The sequence below is a fragment of the Vespa velutina genome, chromosome 8 (assembly GCF_912470025.1).
Source record: "Vespa velutina chromosome 8, iVesVel2.1, whole genome shotgun sequence".
Lineage (NCBI taxonomy): Eukaryota > Metazoa > Arthropoda > Insecta > Hymenoptera > Vespidae > Vespa > Vespa velutina.
Window position 1 is genome coordinate 5,167,844 of NC_062195.1, and position 15,524 is coordinate 5,183,367.

General features: G+C 29.7%; 1 protein-coding gene across 3 annotated transcripts in view; it reads left to right on the top strand.

Moving 5' to 3' along the window:
- Nucleotides 1–15,524, top strand: part of LOC124950812 (probable G-protein coupled receptor 158) — a 94,413-nt gene that overhangs the window by 71,567 nt on the left and 7,322 nt on the right. For all 3 annotated transcript variants that reach the window (XM_047498140.1, XM_047498141.1, XM_047498142.1), the window contains exons 6-8: nt 8,680–8,748; nt 9,068–9,177; nt 12,856–13,070. In XM_047498140.1, the coding sequence (XP_047354096.1) occupies nt 8,680–8,748; nt 9,068–9,177; nt 12,856–13,070 (394 nt within the window). The remainder of the gene's footprint in view (nt 1–8,679; nt 8,749–9,067; nt 9,178–12,855; nt 13,071–15,524) is intronic.

Sequence of the window (15,524 nt, forward strand, 5' to 3'; positions counted from 1 at the left end):
ACGAGGAAAAAGATAGTGAAACCCATTACGATACGGCTTCCTATTTCTATTACTACTTTCTATGTGATGAACGATCGAGATCATTCAAATCGTTGTTCATTCTCTCTTTTTCTCCTTCTCTCTATCTCTCTCTCTCTCTCTCTCTCTCTCTCTCTCTCTCTCTCTCTCTTTTTTTTATGTTTAATTTAACAAACCCATTACCTTTTTTTTCTACTTCTAATATCAACTTTGTTTTTTCATTATCACGTAACAAAAAATTTAAATTGTAAAAATGATGAAAATTCTTTTAAAAAATAGGCTAAACCTATCCATCGATTTTATGAATTAGAGTAAAAGTTTCTGAATGAGAGAATATAAGAGACATTGATTTTAAATCATTTTCCAGGGAAAGTATAACTTACGTTATTATTTTCATTCAAAAAGAAAACAAGACTTCACGCTTTCTATTTAAATAACTTGTTCATCACCTCAAAAAATCATTTCTCTTGATATTTAACCCGAATTGTGGTCTTTACTTTTTTTTCTATAAAAAAAAAAAAAAAAGTATTAGAAAACTGTAAATGGAAGCTAATTACTTAAGCGAGATACTGCCTGTCAGTTTTGAAATTAGCAATTCTCGTGCAAATGAAAAAACATATTTTTATTCAAATTTAACTTGTATTTCTCTCTATCTCTCTCTCTCTCTTTCTTTTTCTTTTCCTATTTCCTCGGCCTTAATAGATCGTTTCTTCTAAATGCAATGCCTCGTAATCCTACATTTCTATACGGAATTGCTTTTCGTAATGTATTTCTTATTGGAAAATGCGGCAGCTGGTGAATAAGTAATATTTAACGAATCCACGAAACAAAATTACTCTGAAACTTAAAATATCTGTTGTCGAATGAAGAGATGCAAGAAAAAAAAAAAAAAAAATAAAGAAAAAAAAAAAAGAGAGTAATAGAACTGGTAATCTAAATGCATAAAGGTCTCGTTTATATTATATAATGTATGACATGTGTTCATGCTTTGTTGTTAAATCGACCAACTTTCAAACAATTACTGTAGCGCTGTCCATTTTATCCAACACGACATATACACTAGTACAATAGACAGCTGTTATGGTTTGTCGTCTTGCTTCTAAATTCATCTCTCGTTCAACGATCATTTAAATTAATGATGAGTAAGCACAAATGACTGAGGACCACGATATTTCCATGAATTTTATTCATAACAATAATAAAATACTATAAAAGAGAGTAAAAATTGTTCTTTTTATTTCTGAAATAAATATTAAATGATTATTAATGCACTTGCATGTATGTGATGTATCCATTAGACCATATTCTACTAAGGGTTGTTTATTTACTAAGAGTAATATTTATTTACTATGAGTATTATTTATTATTTATTTATTATACTTTCCACCTAAAAGTTATTTATTTTTTAATTCAGTGCACTTTTTACGTACAACAGATAGCAAATGAGATTGTTCAAACATAGTCGAGACGAAAAATCTATAAATTTCTTTTAGCACTTAAATTTAGCACTTAAATATATCATTTTCCTTTCTCTTTTCTCTAATGTTACCAATTTTCTCTAATGTCTTTCAAATAATTACTCAATTGGAAAATTTCGAACGACACAAACAAAACCACTGACACTGGTCATCCCTTAATCTTCGTGAATAAATAAATTAATAAGGAAATTGAATATTCCAAATTGTTTCAAATGACGATATGAAAAAATAAATATTGGCATTTGGTTAAAAAAATGTGTAAAGAAAAAAAAAACAAAAAGAAAAAAAGAAAACACGGAAGGAAATCAAGGAAGGATAAAAAAAAAGAAAAAGATATGATAAGACGATAGCAGCCTTCAAAGAACTTCTATTTCGATGACAGTTACGAACGAACGAGGCTAGCCGAGGCTTTTCCTACGATTACGCTCGTTGACAGTTCATTTTTCTAAGACGTAAAGTTACATGATAAATCGCTCTAACATAGCACGTACGCTCGTACGACGGTTAATTTTGTTTGGTGAGCGCTGACAGATGTACTTGTCCGACAGTTTGTTTCATTTGCATTTACAACCTACTACGTAACGTTCATTCCAATATATAATATAACAGGAGATCAACATAATCTTCTTTCTTTCATTTATATAACGCCCATTTTTATTAATCGATAATCCCTACGTTTTAATACGAATAATATTGACGCAATATCTGTGATATAGTAAAAGGAAAAATAAAATAAATAAATAAATAAAAACTAACGATATAAGACATTGATCTTATACGATTTTCTAATAATATACGATATTTTATACGTTCTGTAAGACATTGCTCTGTAACTACGATTGTGACAATAAACAAACAAATAAAAGAACAATAAAATCAAGTTTATATCCGTGTTCAACCCTTTGACTACTACGGCCACTATATAGTAACTTCTGGCTAACTCATTCTTTGAAACATAACGTTACTATGGTGACTTTACTCTGAATGATGTTTTTCATTTGAAAAATTATTACAGTGACTTCTTACTTGTTTTATTACATTGAAAATACTGTAAATTGTCTGGGAGATATTTGGAAATTTATAATGATTTCTAATTTTTTATATGGAAAGAAATAAAAATATTCTAACTTATGTACATCAATCTATTATCTGGTATTAACGCAAATATGGCTAAATGCATTATTGAGAACATCAATCGAAAAACATCAGTTATGATAATTTTGTTTACATATATTTTGTGACAAAACAATCCTTACAGATTATACAGCTTCACGTCTAACTTGATCGTAACTAAAGGGTTACTTTTAGAATACTAAGGAAATCACATATTTATGAAATTTCATTTCCACATTTGCTTTGAATTCTAGGAAAAAGATGATTAGCGAAGTGACTTTTGATTATCAGAATATTAACATCTTATAAATATTTACATTTTTTGCAAATGACGTGTCATAAGTTCGTATATATGTTTCGCTGATTAGATAATAGTAAAAATCTATTGATATAAGTATAACATTTGTAATTTTCAAAATAACGATTTCAACGTATCATCAATTAAAACTATAGTTGAGAATATAAATAAATATGATAGATTTAAAACTATTAGAAAAAACGATTCGATACTCTTAAACTAACTATAAGTTGTGTCTCCGTCAAGAGCATTGATCTTGACACATGATTGACGTTAAAATAGATCTCTCTATCACTAAAGTATCGAACAAAATCAAAACGATTATTTATGAAGTATCGTCGTATGCTCTAGAAAAAAAATATTTCATATTTTTCATATGAATTTATCGATTCGAATCGCTTTCTTCAAATTACGATCAATGGTCTTTCCGATGTAGTCGTGAACTATCGTTATTTTATCTTTGTCTTCTAATATGAAACTTCGGATAAGAACTACGGCGAAAGAAAAGAAAAAAAAAAGAGAAAGAAAGAGAGAGAAAGAGAGAGAGAGAGAGAGAGAGAGAGAGAGAAAATAAGAAAGAAAAAGAGAAATTCTCGAAGGCATCTTTATGCTAGTATTATGTTTTATCAAGTTGAACAGACTCACAACACACAAGAGGCTTCATTAAATTTCCCCCTTTCGAAAGAAGGGAAGAAAGAAAAATAGAAACACGAAGGGCGAAAACCCTTGCTATGTACGTGATAACCATAAACAGACGAACCAAGAAATTCCTTTAGGACGGATGAGTCCTGTAATCTTGAAGAAAATGAAGTGTATGATACTTCTTCAGTATTAATTTCCTTTTGTTACAACTCGAAAATGAGATCTACTTCATGTTCACTTAAAAGTCAAGAATCTTATGTATTTATATATATGCTATTTTCAGATTAAAAATTTAATTTAGCTCAGATATTTTCGAACAATTTTTACAATAAATTTTCCATGTGCTTGGTCAAACAGTACATACCTAATATTGGATATATCGTAGCGTGAAACTTTGAAAAAATGCTTCATAAATCGAAGAGGTTTTGATAGGCAACAAAAAAATAAAATATCAAAATGGTTAATTTTTTATTTAAACTTTTAAAATTCTTTTCAAAAATATTATTCTTTTTACAGTTCTCTTTCTCTCGTTCTCTCTTTGTGTGTGTGTATGCATGTGCCTCTTTCTGAATTTAAACAACTTTTTATCGCTGGCTTAAAAATTAATACAAGCTTTCTGTTTGTTGATGAACTTTAATGACGTACATAAATACAAGTATATGCATAATGAAACGAGAAAGAATATAAAATTTAAGCCATACTTCGAGAAAATTTCAAAACAAGCTTTATTCCTTTCTCGTAACGATCCTTCTAGGAAAATAAACTACATTGAGACATAACCGAAGCACTACAATATCGTGCTATATATCGGCATACTTTTTGTTTCCGTACGAAGAGAACGGCTTGAATATACTAGGACTCTTCTTCTTCTATATTTCCATCACCCTTCACCCCTTTTACATAGCAGTATTTAGGACTAAGCCGTTTTTATGAGAACATTACCTGTTTCTTGTACTTAAAATACGACAATGTAAATGGCTGATTAATATTATTTATAACCATAATAACGATACCCTTCGTATCGTACGCGTATTCCGTAATAACGATACCCTTTTCCCTCTTACGTTGCTTGTTTAAACGTAATAATATTTTTCGTTGCTTTTTTAAGAACCCCTCGAAAAATTGGGAAAGACGTAGAAAAAGATAAAAGAATCCTACGTTGTTCCACTCTATGGGCTAATTCCACTATTGGATTTTCTTTATAAAAGCAAACACTATTTATCTAGCTACATTGGAAGAAGCACGTATATCCTCTTTTCTTATTTCTATTGTTCATAACCTCTTTTCCAGTCATTGTTCCGGGAACGAAAGTCTTTCATGTTCCCATAAAAAAAGAAAGATATTCTCAGCAACAGTTTCCTTACAACATCTGATATGAGAGATAGTAGATGCTTCAACATTTTGTCGTTACTCGAATAAGGAAGAGGGTTGGTCTAGCGAGATGCCATTGGAGTGCATTTCCAATTTAATGTAAAATTGCTTTGGTTACGAAAACATCAATTTAACTTCTCTGCAATTTTCATCGTGTCTATGTTTCTCTCTCTCTCTCTCTCTCTCTCTCTCTCTCTCTCTCTCTCTTTCTCTTGTTATTGCTCTTGCTTGCGCTCTTACTTGTGTTCTTGGTTGTGTTCTTTCTTTTGCTCTTATTTTTGCACTTCTCCGACCCTGATTAACTTCCATTGTAAGGGATCGATAAAATGTCGACGTAGGAAAAGGTCGAGAAATAATTTTTCCTTATTCCCAAAGAAGTGAGGAAATGGAAAGATATTGAACAGACCTACCATTTCTTCTCTTATTCACAAATTAAAACGCATAAAAGTATTAAGAATTCATATGGCTATATATTTCATTTTAATAATAATCTCGTTATATACGAAATAAGGATCTCGTACGTATTTCTACAAAGATATATTTAGAAATGAATTCAACTTTAAAGTGATCCCTCTACAAGAACATTCTGTTCTATGCTTAGAATCTTGCTTTGATAGTATAGCAAATTCGCCGATTTGCATAAGGACAAATACCGATGCATTTAGATATACAATAGGAACATTCTTCGTAGATCCATTTAGATCTAAATTATGAAGGGTCTGCAAACATTTTAGATCGCATCGTTGTAGAATATGCCTTACTGCAATTTTGGTACAATCGAGAAGGGGATTATTTTTGAAAAAACAAATCGATATAGTAGAATAATCATAGTAGAATAATCAAAATTTTGTACGAGACTTAGATCGTTCAATGGATTTCAATACAAATTAAATATATCTCGTATAAAAATAATAGATGACAAAGATTAATAAGGAAATTAAAATCATATATAATATTTGTTAAAATTCAATGACGATTAAGTTAAAATTTAATAACAATTAAGTCAAGTTCAACTTGTACTCTTTATGTGTTCTCTCTATTAATACTATATTTACAATGAGTTTTCTCAAAAACTTATCCAAAAAAAATTTTATTCTAATAATTTCGATTTATTTTCTAAAAATTTTTACTACTTATTAACCTATATATTATTATTAATTGTCGCTCACGCGTGAAAATGATTATTTCGTCGAATAAAAAGATCAAAGACTATAATAGAAATAATGATTTATAAATACTAGGTTATCAGTTTGAATGATCACATCCATGGCTCGATTGTGACTCCCTTCGAACGTGCGTGTTATTTGTATTGAAAAAAAATATCAAAGGATTACGCTTGTGAATATAAACATTTGTTATGTACATTACCTGACAAAAATCTGAATGACAAACAGTCGCATTAGCTTCGATAGCAAGTTTCTTTGCATGTTTTAAAAAAAAAAAGACCGAAGTTATATACAGTATGTGAAATAGATTGAATGACAAACAATGAAAGTAAACATTGGATATGCAACTAGATTATATATTGAATTTATAATTGACATTTTTTTATGAAAAAAAAAAAAAAAAAAAAAAAAAAAAAAAAAAAAAAAAAAAAAAAAAAAAAAAAGTCTGAATGAATGAAGCCTCATTCAATATCGCAAAATGTTATGTAACTTTAATTACTACAAAATTTAGTATAATTCAATAAAGAAATACAACAGATCATTAATAGATATAAGTGTTCGAATAATAAAAGAAGAAATTTTGTTGAATCATTGAACTTAATATGTTTAAGAAAGAAATTAAAGAAAATAAATAATTTATATTCAGATTAACAAGTAATATTTCTTTCTGGTCAATAAAAAAATAATAACCTAAATCTTGTATCATATTTAGCTTTTCGATATTGTTCAAATCTAAAAGTGTCTATGAACTTTATCATTTCTCTGGAATATTTCGAAAAAGGAAGAAAAAAAAATTGTTATCGTCGTTTTTATTAAATTTATTTACTATCTCGATATTATTTCAAACATTTCGAGGTTGATTTAATAGGATATTATTACGAACGCCATTTATTTTTTATCATTATGATAACACAGAAGAAATATTAACGTGGAACAAACACCTGCATCGATAGAAAAGAAAATACAATGCTTTATAAGAAAATACCTTGTGGATTAAGAAGCGTTATATGACTACATTTTTATTCTCTTTTTATTAAACCATTATAATTTTTCTTTCTACTCGAAGGATCCTTTCGTATAAAATCTCACATACATATTACATATGTATCATTGAAGCGATAAATCTTAGAAGAAATAAGGTCGAAACGAGGACGATGCAGCAAGAAGAGAAGGCATTAATCGAGTTTACAGCTCGGACTCTTTTTCATTTGAATAACATAGAAACTTCGAAATAGCTTTTGCGTTTATGTACGTCCACGAAGGTGCCGGCCAGTTTCAAGAAACTTTCAACAGTACAATGAGACTACAATCTAGACCAGAATCTAGTCTCTGCTCCAATTTCTATGAGGCTTTATCTCTTTTTGTTAAATAAAAATGAATATCTCAAACTTTGAAATCGATCCTCTCGAATTTAACCCCGTTTACCTCTTTTATTCTTTCCTTTTATCCGACCAAATTAAATTTTGCTCGTTGATGAATTTGACATTAATACAATATATCAGTACAATTATTTTCTTTAGAGAAAAGGAGAGAGAGAGAGAGAGAGAGAGAGAGAGAGAGAGAGAGAGAGAGAGAGCATATCATTATTAAAAAATAAAAATATAAAATATCTTATAAAAAAATCTTCAATATCTCAGCCAATGCAGTCTGAAGAAAATTCGTGGTGTCATTTTATTTAAGATATTTAATTATAACACTTAAATGTAAAGCATTTAACTTGTCAAATATATTATAGCCTCTCTTTCTCTCTATTTCTCGAGTTCATCTGACATTACTAACAATGCTAAAAAAAAAAAAAAAAAAACTAAGTAAAGAGAAATAAGAAATTTGAATTCGTACTGATATCGGAATACCACGGCGACCTTTATTATTTTCGCGTAGTTAGTATTGAAATGAGAACGAAAATAAAAACATTCGGAAAAACGAAAGAGAGGATAACAAAGCAAAGTTCATACTGGCAACAAAGCTAATTTCTCGTTTGCGTGTCTCAACTGTTTCATTTACGGCATTACATCGAATAAACTTGCTTATTGTCTGTGTTCTCGACAACGTGTACATGAGAAAAGAGACAGAGGGAAAGAGAGAGAGAGAAACAGACACAGTGAGAGAGAAAGAGAAAGAGAGAGAGATAGAGAGATAAAGAGATAGAGAAAGAGATATAGAGAGAGATAGAGAGATGTAAAATGATAATGAGTACGTGCGAAAAAAAATTTACAATAAATAATTAAACTATCGCATGGCATTCGGACTTGTCATGACTAACTGACTTTTATTACGACGTCACTGAATATATTTACTTAAGTATCATACTTAGGCGCTTATTGAAATACTTCCTCGTTTGTTTTGCTTGCTCATTTTTTAACACGAATTAATCGTCTTCATATTTTAATTGTACAAGAGGAGACAAAGAGAAACATCGAAATTTTAACGAAATGAATATCCATTCGTTAAAAGGAAACGAATGTCGTTAAAAAGAGAAAAAACAGAATGCCATAGTCTTGTTTTAATTAAAGATTCTTCTTAAAAAAAAAAAAAAAAAAAAAAACCATGAAAAAGTCTCTACCAAGCAATATATTTTGCTTTTTTATTTCAGGTGGTCAGAGCTGCCAGTCCCGTTTTGCTGCGCGTTATAGTACTAGGCGCATTCTTCATATACTGCACGGTAAAATCTAAGTCTTTCTCAAAACAAGATTAAATTATTGGACAATTTGTCAATCTTTTTGATCTTACAGATAAATGATCCGTAGGGATAAAAATAATTATTAAACTTAGAACTTAGATTTATGCACTTTGCGTTAACGTTAAAAAGGCTAATATTGATTTTACATTACGTTAACATATCTCTGCGTTAATTATCCTTTGTTATGTCTATAATGACAAGAATTATTTAAACCGTGTTAAATACGATATAAATAATTAATCTCTCATTTTTTATCAAATCGTTTCGTTAGAAAAAATTCTATACTTTTTATCTTTTGCAGACGATCGTTATGTATCCTCAGCCAAACGTTATAACGTGCACTGTACGAGTTTGGCTCCGAGAAATCGGTTTTTCTCTGACATACGGTGCTTTAATGTTGAAAACATGGCGGTAAGTAAACAAGCGAGTGATAACAATAAAAAAAAATGACCCTCCAAATATCCTGGAGAGATTTCTGTTACTCACGTTCGATAGAAAAATATCGGTAAATGAAAATTGCAACATTGATGTTATTTATTTATATGTAGTTGTTAACTAGACTTTTATGTTACTAAACAAACACGGTGATAATAAATGCAATTTTTACTCAAAAAAAAAAAAAAAAAAAAAAAAAAAAAAAAAAAAAAAAAAAAAAAAAAAAAAAAAAAAAAAAAAGAGAGAGAGAGAGAAAAAGAGAAAAAAGAAAGAAAAAAGAATAAAGAAAAAATAAAACAAAAAATGAAATAACAATTTTTCCATATTTTTCCTTTCTTTTTTCTTTTTCTATTTTCGTACAAATGGAGATAAATTGTTATTGCGTTATGATATCAACAACTAACGGCATTACGTTTTTTCTCTTTATTTTCTTGGATATGAAAAATTAAACTTTTGAATGAGTTGAAAGAAAAAACATGATAAATTAATTTTTCTTTTCTCGATAAATCATAAAATACGATAAGATGAAGAACATTTAATTATTTAACATCGATAATGTATAAAGGATCGAGGATGTATAATATAATATTGAATTTCGAGTAGTATGAATCAATGCACGGAATCATGTTACGATTATTTGATATCTGAAAAAGTCGTGTTTATGAAATTTTTTAATATACATTGAAACGATTTCTTAACATAATTTACACCGGACGTTTTATACTATTTCATAAACAATATTATTAATAGAAATTTATCAGAAAATATATAACAATGATATAATCTACAGTCCGTGCTAAGATCATCGAGTGTTTACTAGTCAATTTGTATATAACTATAGATATACATATGTTAACCGGGTCAATATACCTATGTGTTAGGTACACTGCCATTATTCCGATTTAGTTCAATGAAAGCTACATCTCTCCCGTATAACATCTACATGTATACATATGATATGTATATATATATATATATATATATATATATATATATGTGTATGTATGTATATATATATGTATGTATGTATATATGTATGTTGCTGGCACACATTCGGTCAATCCGATAATATGGCTCATATATCGATATATTCAGTAAAGTCTTCGTCAGTCCTGTTAGTCCGACACGTGGCAGAAGCTCTAATCCAGCCCGCATACCACCTCTAATGTCTTCACTCCCGATCTCTGCATCGAGATCGGACATTTCGAGATTTAACGTGTTGGTATTAAACTCATTCGCATTCGCTTTCCCGCTAAATCCGACATCACCGATCTCTGTCCAAGAGAAAATACTACCCTTCCCGTCGATACAAATACCTTCATGGATATCTCGGACTCCCCTAGGATGGTTATAAATTTCCCTCTTTCCCTATCCTCCCCTTCATGCAAAATCACAAAAGCGGTTCGACAAAGGCGTTGCGCTTATTTTTATGCAGTCATCTTTCGTGAATCATAAAAGATACTATTGAGTCTATTCCACATTGAAGTGGATTTTTCGTGAGGTTTTATATCTCATTTGTATTCGTAGCAAACGACTGGTTGCATTTCCTCTGCTGTTTATCGACCAAGAAATTCGATGAGGTATCTTTTAGTATTTTCTTCCTCAAGGATTCACGAATCCTTTGAAGTAGGTAATACAATGGGAAAAGATATTGTAAACGCTTAAAAGTTATTTAAATGTTCAGTCAAATCCGAATTATTAGTATTAGAACAATTTTGATAAAATATTGCGGTTTTTTTTTTATTTTTACGGAATAATCTTAAATATTTAAAAATATGTTTTACAGATAATTATGATATATAGGAGATAAGTAGATGAAGAATATTTGTAAAATTATTAGTACTCCTATTTGAGGGAAAGAAAGAGGGAGGGGGGGCCGGGGGGAGAAAGAGATTCTTGTTAATAATCTGAATATGGGAATTGTTAAAACTACAAATGGAATGTTATAATACTTACAATCGAAATCTTTAGTAAGTATCTACTAAATATCTTTATAAATCTTTAATGACATATTAGCTCTACATTTAGTGTCTTCTCTCGAGCTACATCACTGAAAAATGCATCAATTACTGGTTAGAACTAAAAAGAAGGTCGGAACTTATCAAGGATCGATAATCGTGCCGGTACCTTACTATTTCCCCGTACTTGTCTCTTTCGATCCACCGACATAAACGGTACCTTCTCGAAACCACAGGATTTCCGGGCCTTTCAAACTTCCGGAACAAAAGATCGCTTTTCCTTTTGCTCCGTTCCGCTTTTCTCCTTGTTCTTCTTTTTCTATCTCTTCGCCTTTTCTAACTTCCTTCGTTTTTATCCTAAAGAAAGTTCGAATGCGAATCTTCTTGATCTAAATCTATTTTCCGGGCATATGATAAAACAGAAATATTCCAATCCCGTAGATACATCCATTTAATCGTAAATTAAATAATAATACCTTTGCGCGAAAAGTAAACCTTCCTATTGATTTATATACAATTGAATTTTATTACGATAAATTGGATATATCAATGTTGGCGAGCCGTTAAAAAGTAAATAAAGTAAAATAAAATAAAGATTGTTTATCCAGAGCATTAAATCAGTTTCTATAGTGTATTCCTTAAATCGACGAAACTAACGCGAAGCTTACCCTTTACGATCAAATACCCTACACTATGTCCCTTTCTGTACTATTGTCAAATCATCGTTAATCTTCGTCGACATAGATTTTACATTACGAAACTGTTTGGCTTTTACGATTCGCATTCGGTGCCCGTTGTTAACGATAAGAAAGATCCATTGTTTTTCATGCTATCATGCTTACAAAGACTCGTGTAAACCCATTTATCGTTAATAATGAGAATAAATTAACGAATTACGAGAAGATAAAAGTGAAGAAAAATTATAGACTTAATCATCGTTTATAACTTTTTCATTCGAATTAAATTAAAAAAAGACAAAAAAAAAAAACAATATTTTATCCTAACAAAATACAAAATATCAAATTTAATGAGCTTAAAATTTATGAACACAGCTTATCAAGCTCACCATATTTAATACTAATTATTTGTACGATTATCGATAATTCATTTGTAATTTAAAATAATAAACGTATAAACATAAGAAATAGTTTTATTTAATTAAAACAAAAGTTTAACGTTCTAAGAGTTTTCATTGAATTTAATAGAATATTGGTCACGTAACTTTATATTTTATGAAATTCATACATATTCATGCGTTTTACATTACGATTTGAAAGAGAGAAAAAAATAAAAGAATTGATTATAGATTTAAAGAATATAAAGTTCATATGTAAATGAAGAATAATTTAAAGATGATGATTTGTTCTTTCATTATTACAAACAGTGATAATAGAAAATAAAATACGATAGGAATAATCTTATACGAGAAAATTTATTCAAATGTTAATGTAAATTAATCGAGAAATTGGAAATAGAAAATTGAAATCAAAAATTTTGAATTCGTAATATTTAATGCGAATTTTGATTCATAAGATAATAAATGTACAAAAAGAAATAAAAAGGAAATAATAAAGAAAATAAATCTCTATTTGGTTAATAAAATTAATAATAAGAAACTTGATTCTTCGATTAATCCTTCCTTTTCACAATGAACACTTTTTACGATTATTATTATAAACACTCTTTCTGTTTGCAGAATATCGGTGATATTTCGAGTGAAGTCAGCAAAGGCGGTAAAAATTACGGACGCCAGTTTACTCAAGCGACTTGGTATCATAGTCATGATATTCAGTGTATTTCTAAGTATTCGTACTTTGGTTGCACCACCGGTAGTTATAGTCGCACGTACAGCCGATGATTTGAAAGCATATCTTTGTCGAACCGATTGGTGGGATCACAGCTTTACGACGCGTAAGTAATATAATTTCCACAATTGCAATTTAACGAAACTAACTGATTTAATAGACAGGAATAATGATCTATAAAAGGAATATAAAGGAATCAAATGAGCGACTATTCGTTCGTGCGGATGGCATGTGGCTCCTTCTCTTATTTAACTGTTTCAGTAATATGAGAGAAGACGAACCCTACTATTTGACACAGTCCTATCTTATGAGTTACATGACTTTTGTTTCAATTTATTTTAAAAAATCGTTTGAATTGATAGTTACTGAACTTGAGCTTTGTACAGAGATCATGAGAATGTCACTGCAAGAAATACGGGTCTAATTGGCTAATTCATTGCTCAAAGCATTCATAGCACTATTCATAACAAAGAGAGAGAGGGAAAAAGAGGGAGAACGTGAACTAAGTATAGAAACTGATATTGAGTAGGATAATGTAATAAAATATCTATGATGGCATATACATTTATCTATAATCGACCATAAATATGGACATCTTACAATTATATCACTAATTCTAAGATCCTATTCTGTAGATAAGAGAAAACGTTAAAGATGGGGATAGGCGGAGCTATCGAAAATCTCCTCTTGTCGTTGTACCGTCCCAATGACACTCTCCTGATCTCTACACAATAGTGAAGGAAATGGATTGATTGATGATGAGGGCCGTATGGCTCGTAGCGAAGAAGAAGTTACCAACCTCTGATTTACGCAAAAGATCCAAGCTAACGACATATGGTTTAAGTGCTATTAACAGAGGTTACAGGTCATTACACGAGTATCGTTAAGACGGAAACTTTAATGGAAGATCATAAACTTCGTTTCGGGATGTTTCAGATGAACAAGCGAACTTCTGATCGATCTTGAGAAATCATATGCATTTAATTATTATGAGTGTCTAAAAACTAACAAAAGAAACTTTCTTAATCCGATAATTTTTATTTTTGTAAAATTTCGCGAGTACGAAGAACATATCGGAATTATGTAAAAAAACATTTTCCTTTTTACGATGGAAATTTACTTTGAGAATATTTTTTATCAGATAGTTGGACGAAAGTATCGAAAAATATTAAAAACTGCAATATATATATATATATATATATATATATATATATATATATATATATATACAATGAAAAAAGTAATTACTCGTATAATAAGAATATAGAAATACCATACAATACATGTAAAAATACTTAAATCCTCCAGTGTATATATGCAAATGGCTTGGATCATATCTATATGTTTATTTATATTTTTTAAAAAAAAGAATCGATCGAATTTAAATTATTAATATACAAATTGAATAATTAAGACAATAAGTTTGATTTGTAAGTATTTGTCTTTTTTGTTTCTCGATGAGAAATTTTTTCTATGGAATATTTTTCCGATGAAAAATTTCCAATTTTATTTTGTCCGTCTTTTTCCCTCTCTCGCTCCTTTTTTTTTTTTTTTTTTTTTTTTTAATTTTTTACAGCATATCTCTAATACCAATCTCTTTAAATTTTCTCATTTCTCAAATGAAAGTTATATTCGTGCAATCATCATCGGAATGGCGCTGCGTTCCCTTTTAAAGATTTTAAATGCTTCCTTCGTACCGAGACTTTGCGAATTTAGAACGATTAACTTTTATCTTAAAAATTGAAATGGTTAGAAAAGGTCGAAGGTTGTTGAGTTTCTTAAAATCATATCTTGTTGCTGGTTAATGTCGAAAGAATAAACTTAAGAGAAAACGATATCGTTTTTCGTCGAACAAGCTTACTGAGAAACGTCGATTAAACGTGTCTCTCTTAATCCGATCGATTAGAAACAATTGAGTATGTTCGATTCGAGAGAAACTATAACAGAGAGAAAGAGAAAGAGAGAAGAAGCGTCAAGACCAGCAACGAAGTAATAAATCTTTGAGATTTAAGTCTAACCCAGCATTTATTCTCTTTCTCTTCGTAGCAAGAAGGGATGAAACTAATCGTAACTAAAAAAGAAAGCAAAGTATAAGAACTTAACCTCTGGCGGTCTTTTAGCAAAAGTCCAAACCTGTCCGAGTTAAATCTCTAGGACTTATCTTCTCTCTTTTACTCTTTCTCTTTCTCATTCTTCTTTTTTTTTTTTTTCTTTTTCGGTTACAATAAAGAAATCTAACGGCATTACTTTCGAAAAAGAACCGTACAAGAAAGGAGAGTTAATCGTTCGAAAATATATATCTCTTTTCTCAAAACAGAATAAAATAAAAAAGCGCTGTTCCTTTGCAGTAAAATTATACTTTGAATAAATTTCTATTATTTAACGTTTATTTCCTTTTTCTCTTGTTAATGTAAAATGAAGAACGAGGAACGACAAGTATTTACTTCAGTATTCGCAAGTTTGGCAATTTTTCTAGCAGCGAAAAAGAAAAAGTTGCATTACGTTAACTTGCAACTTCGTGCTTTGCTTAAGTAGAAAATAGGACGATCTAGGAATTTAA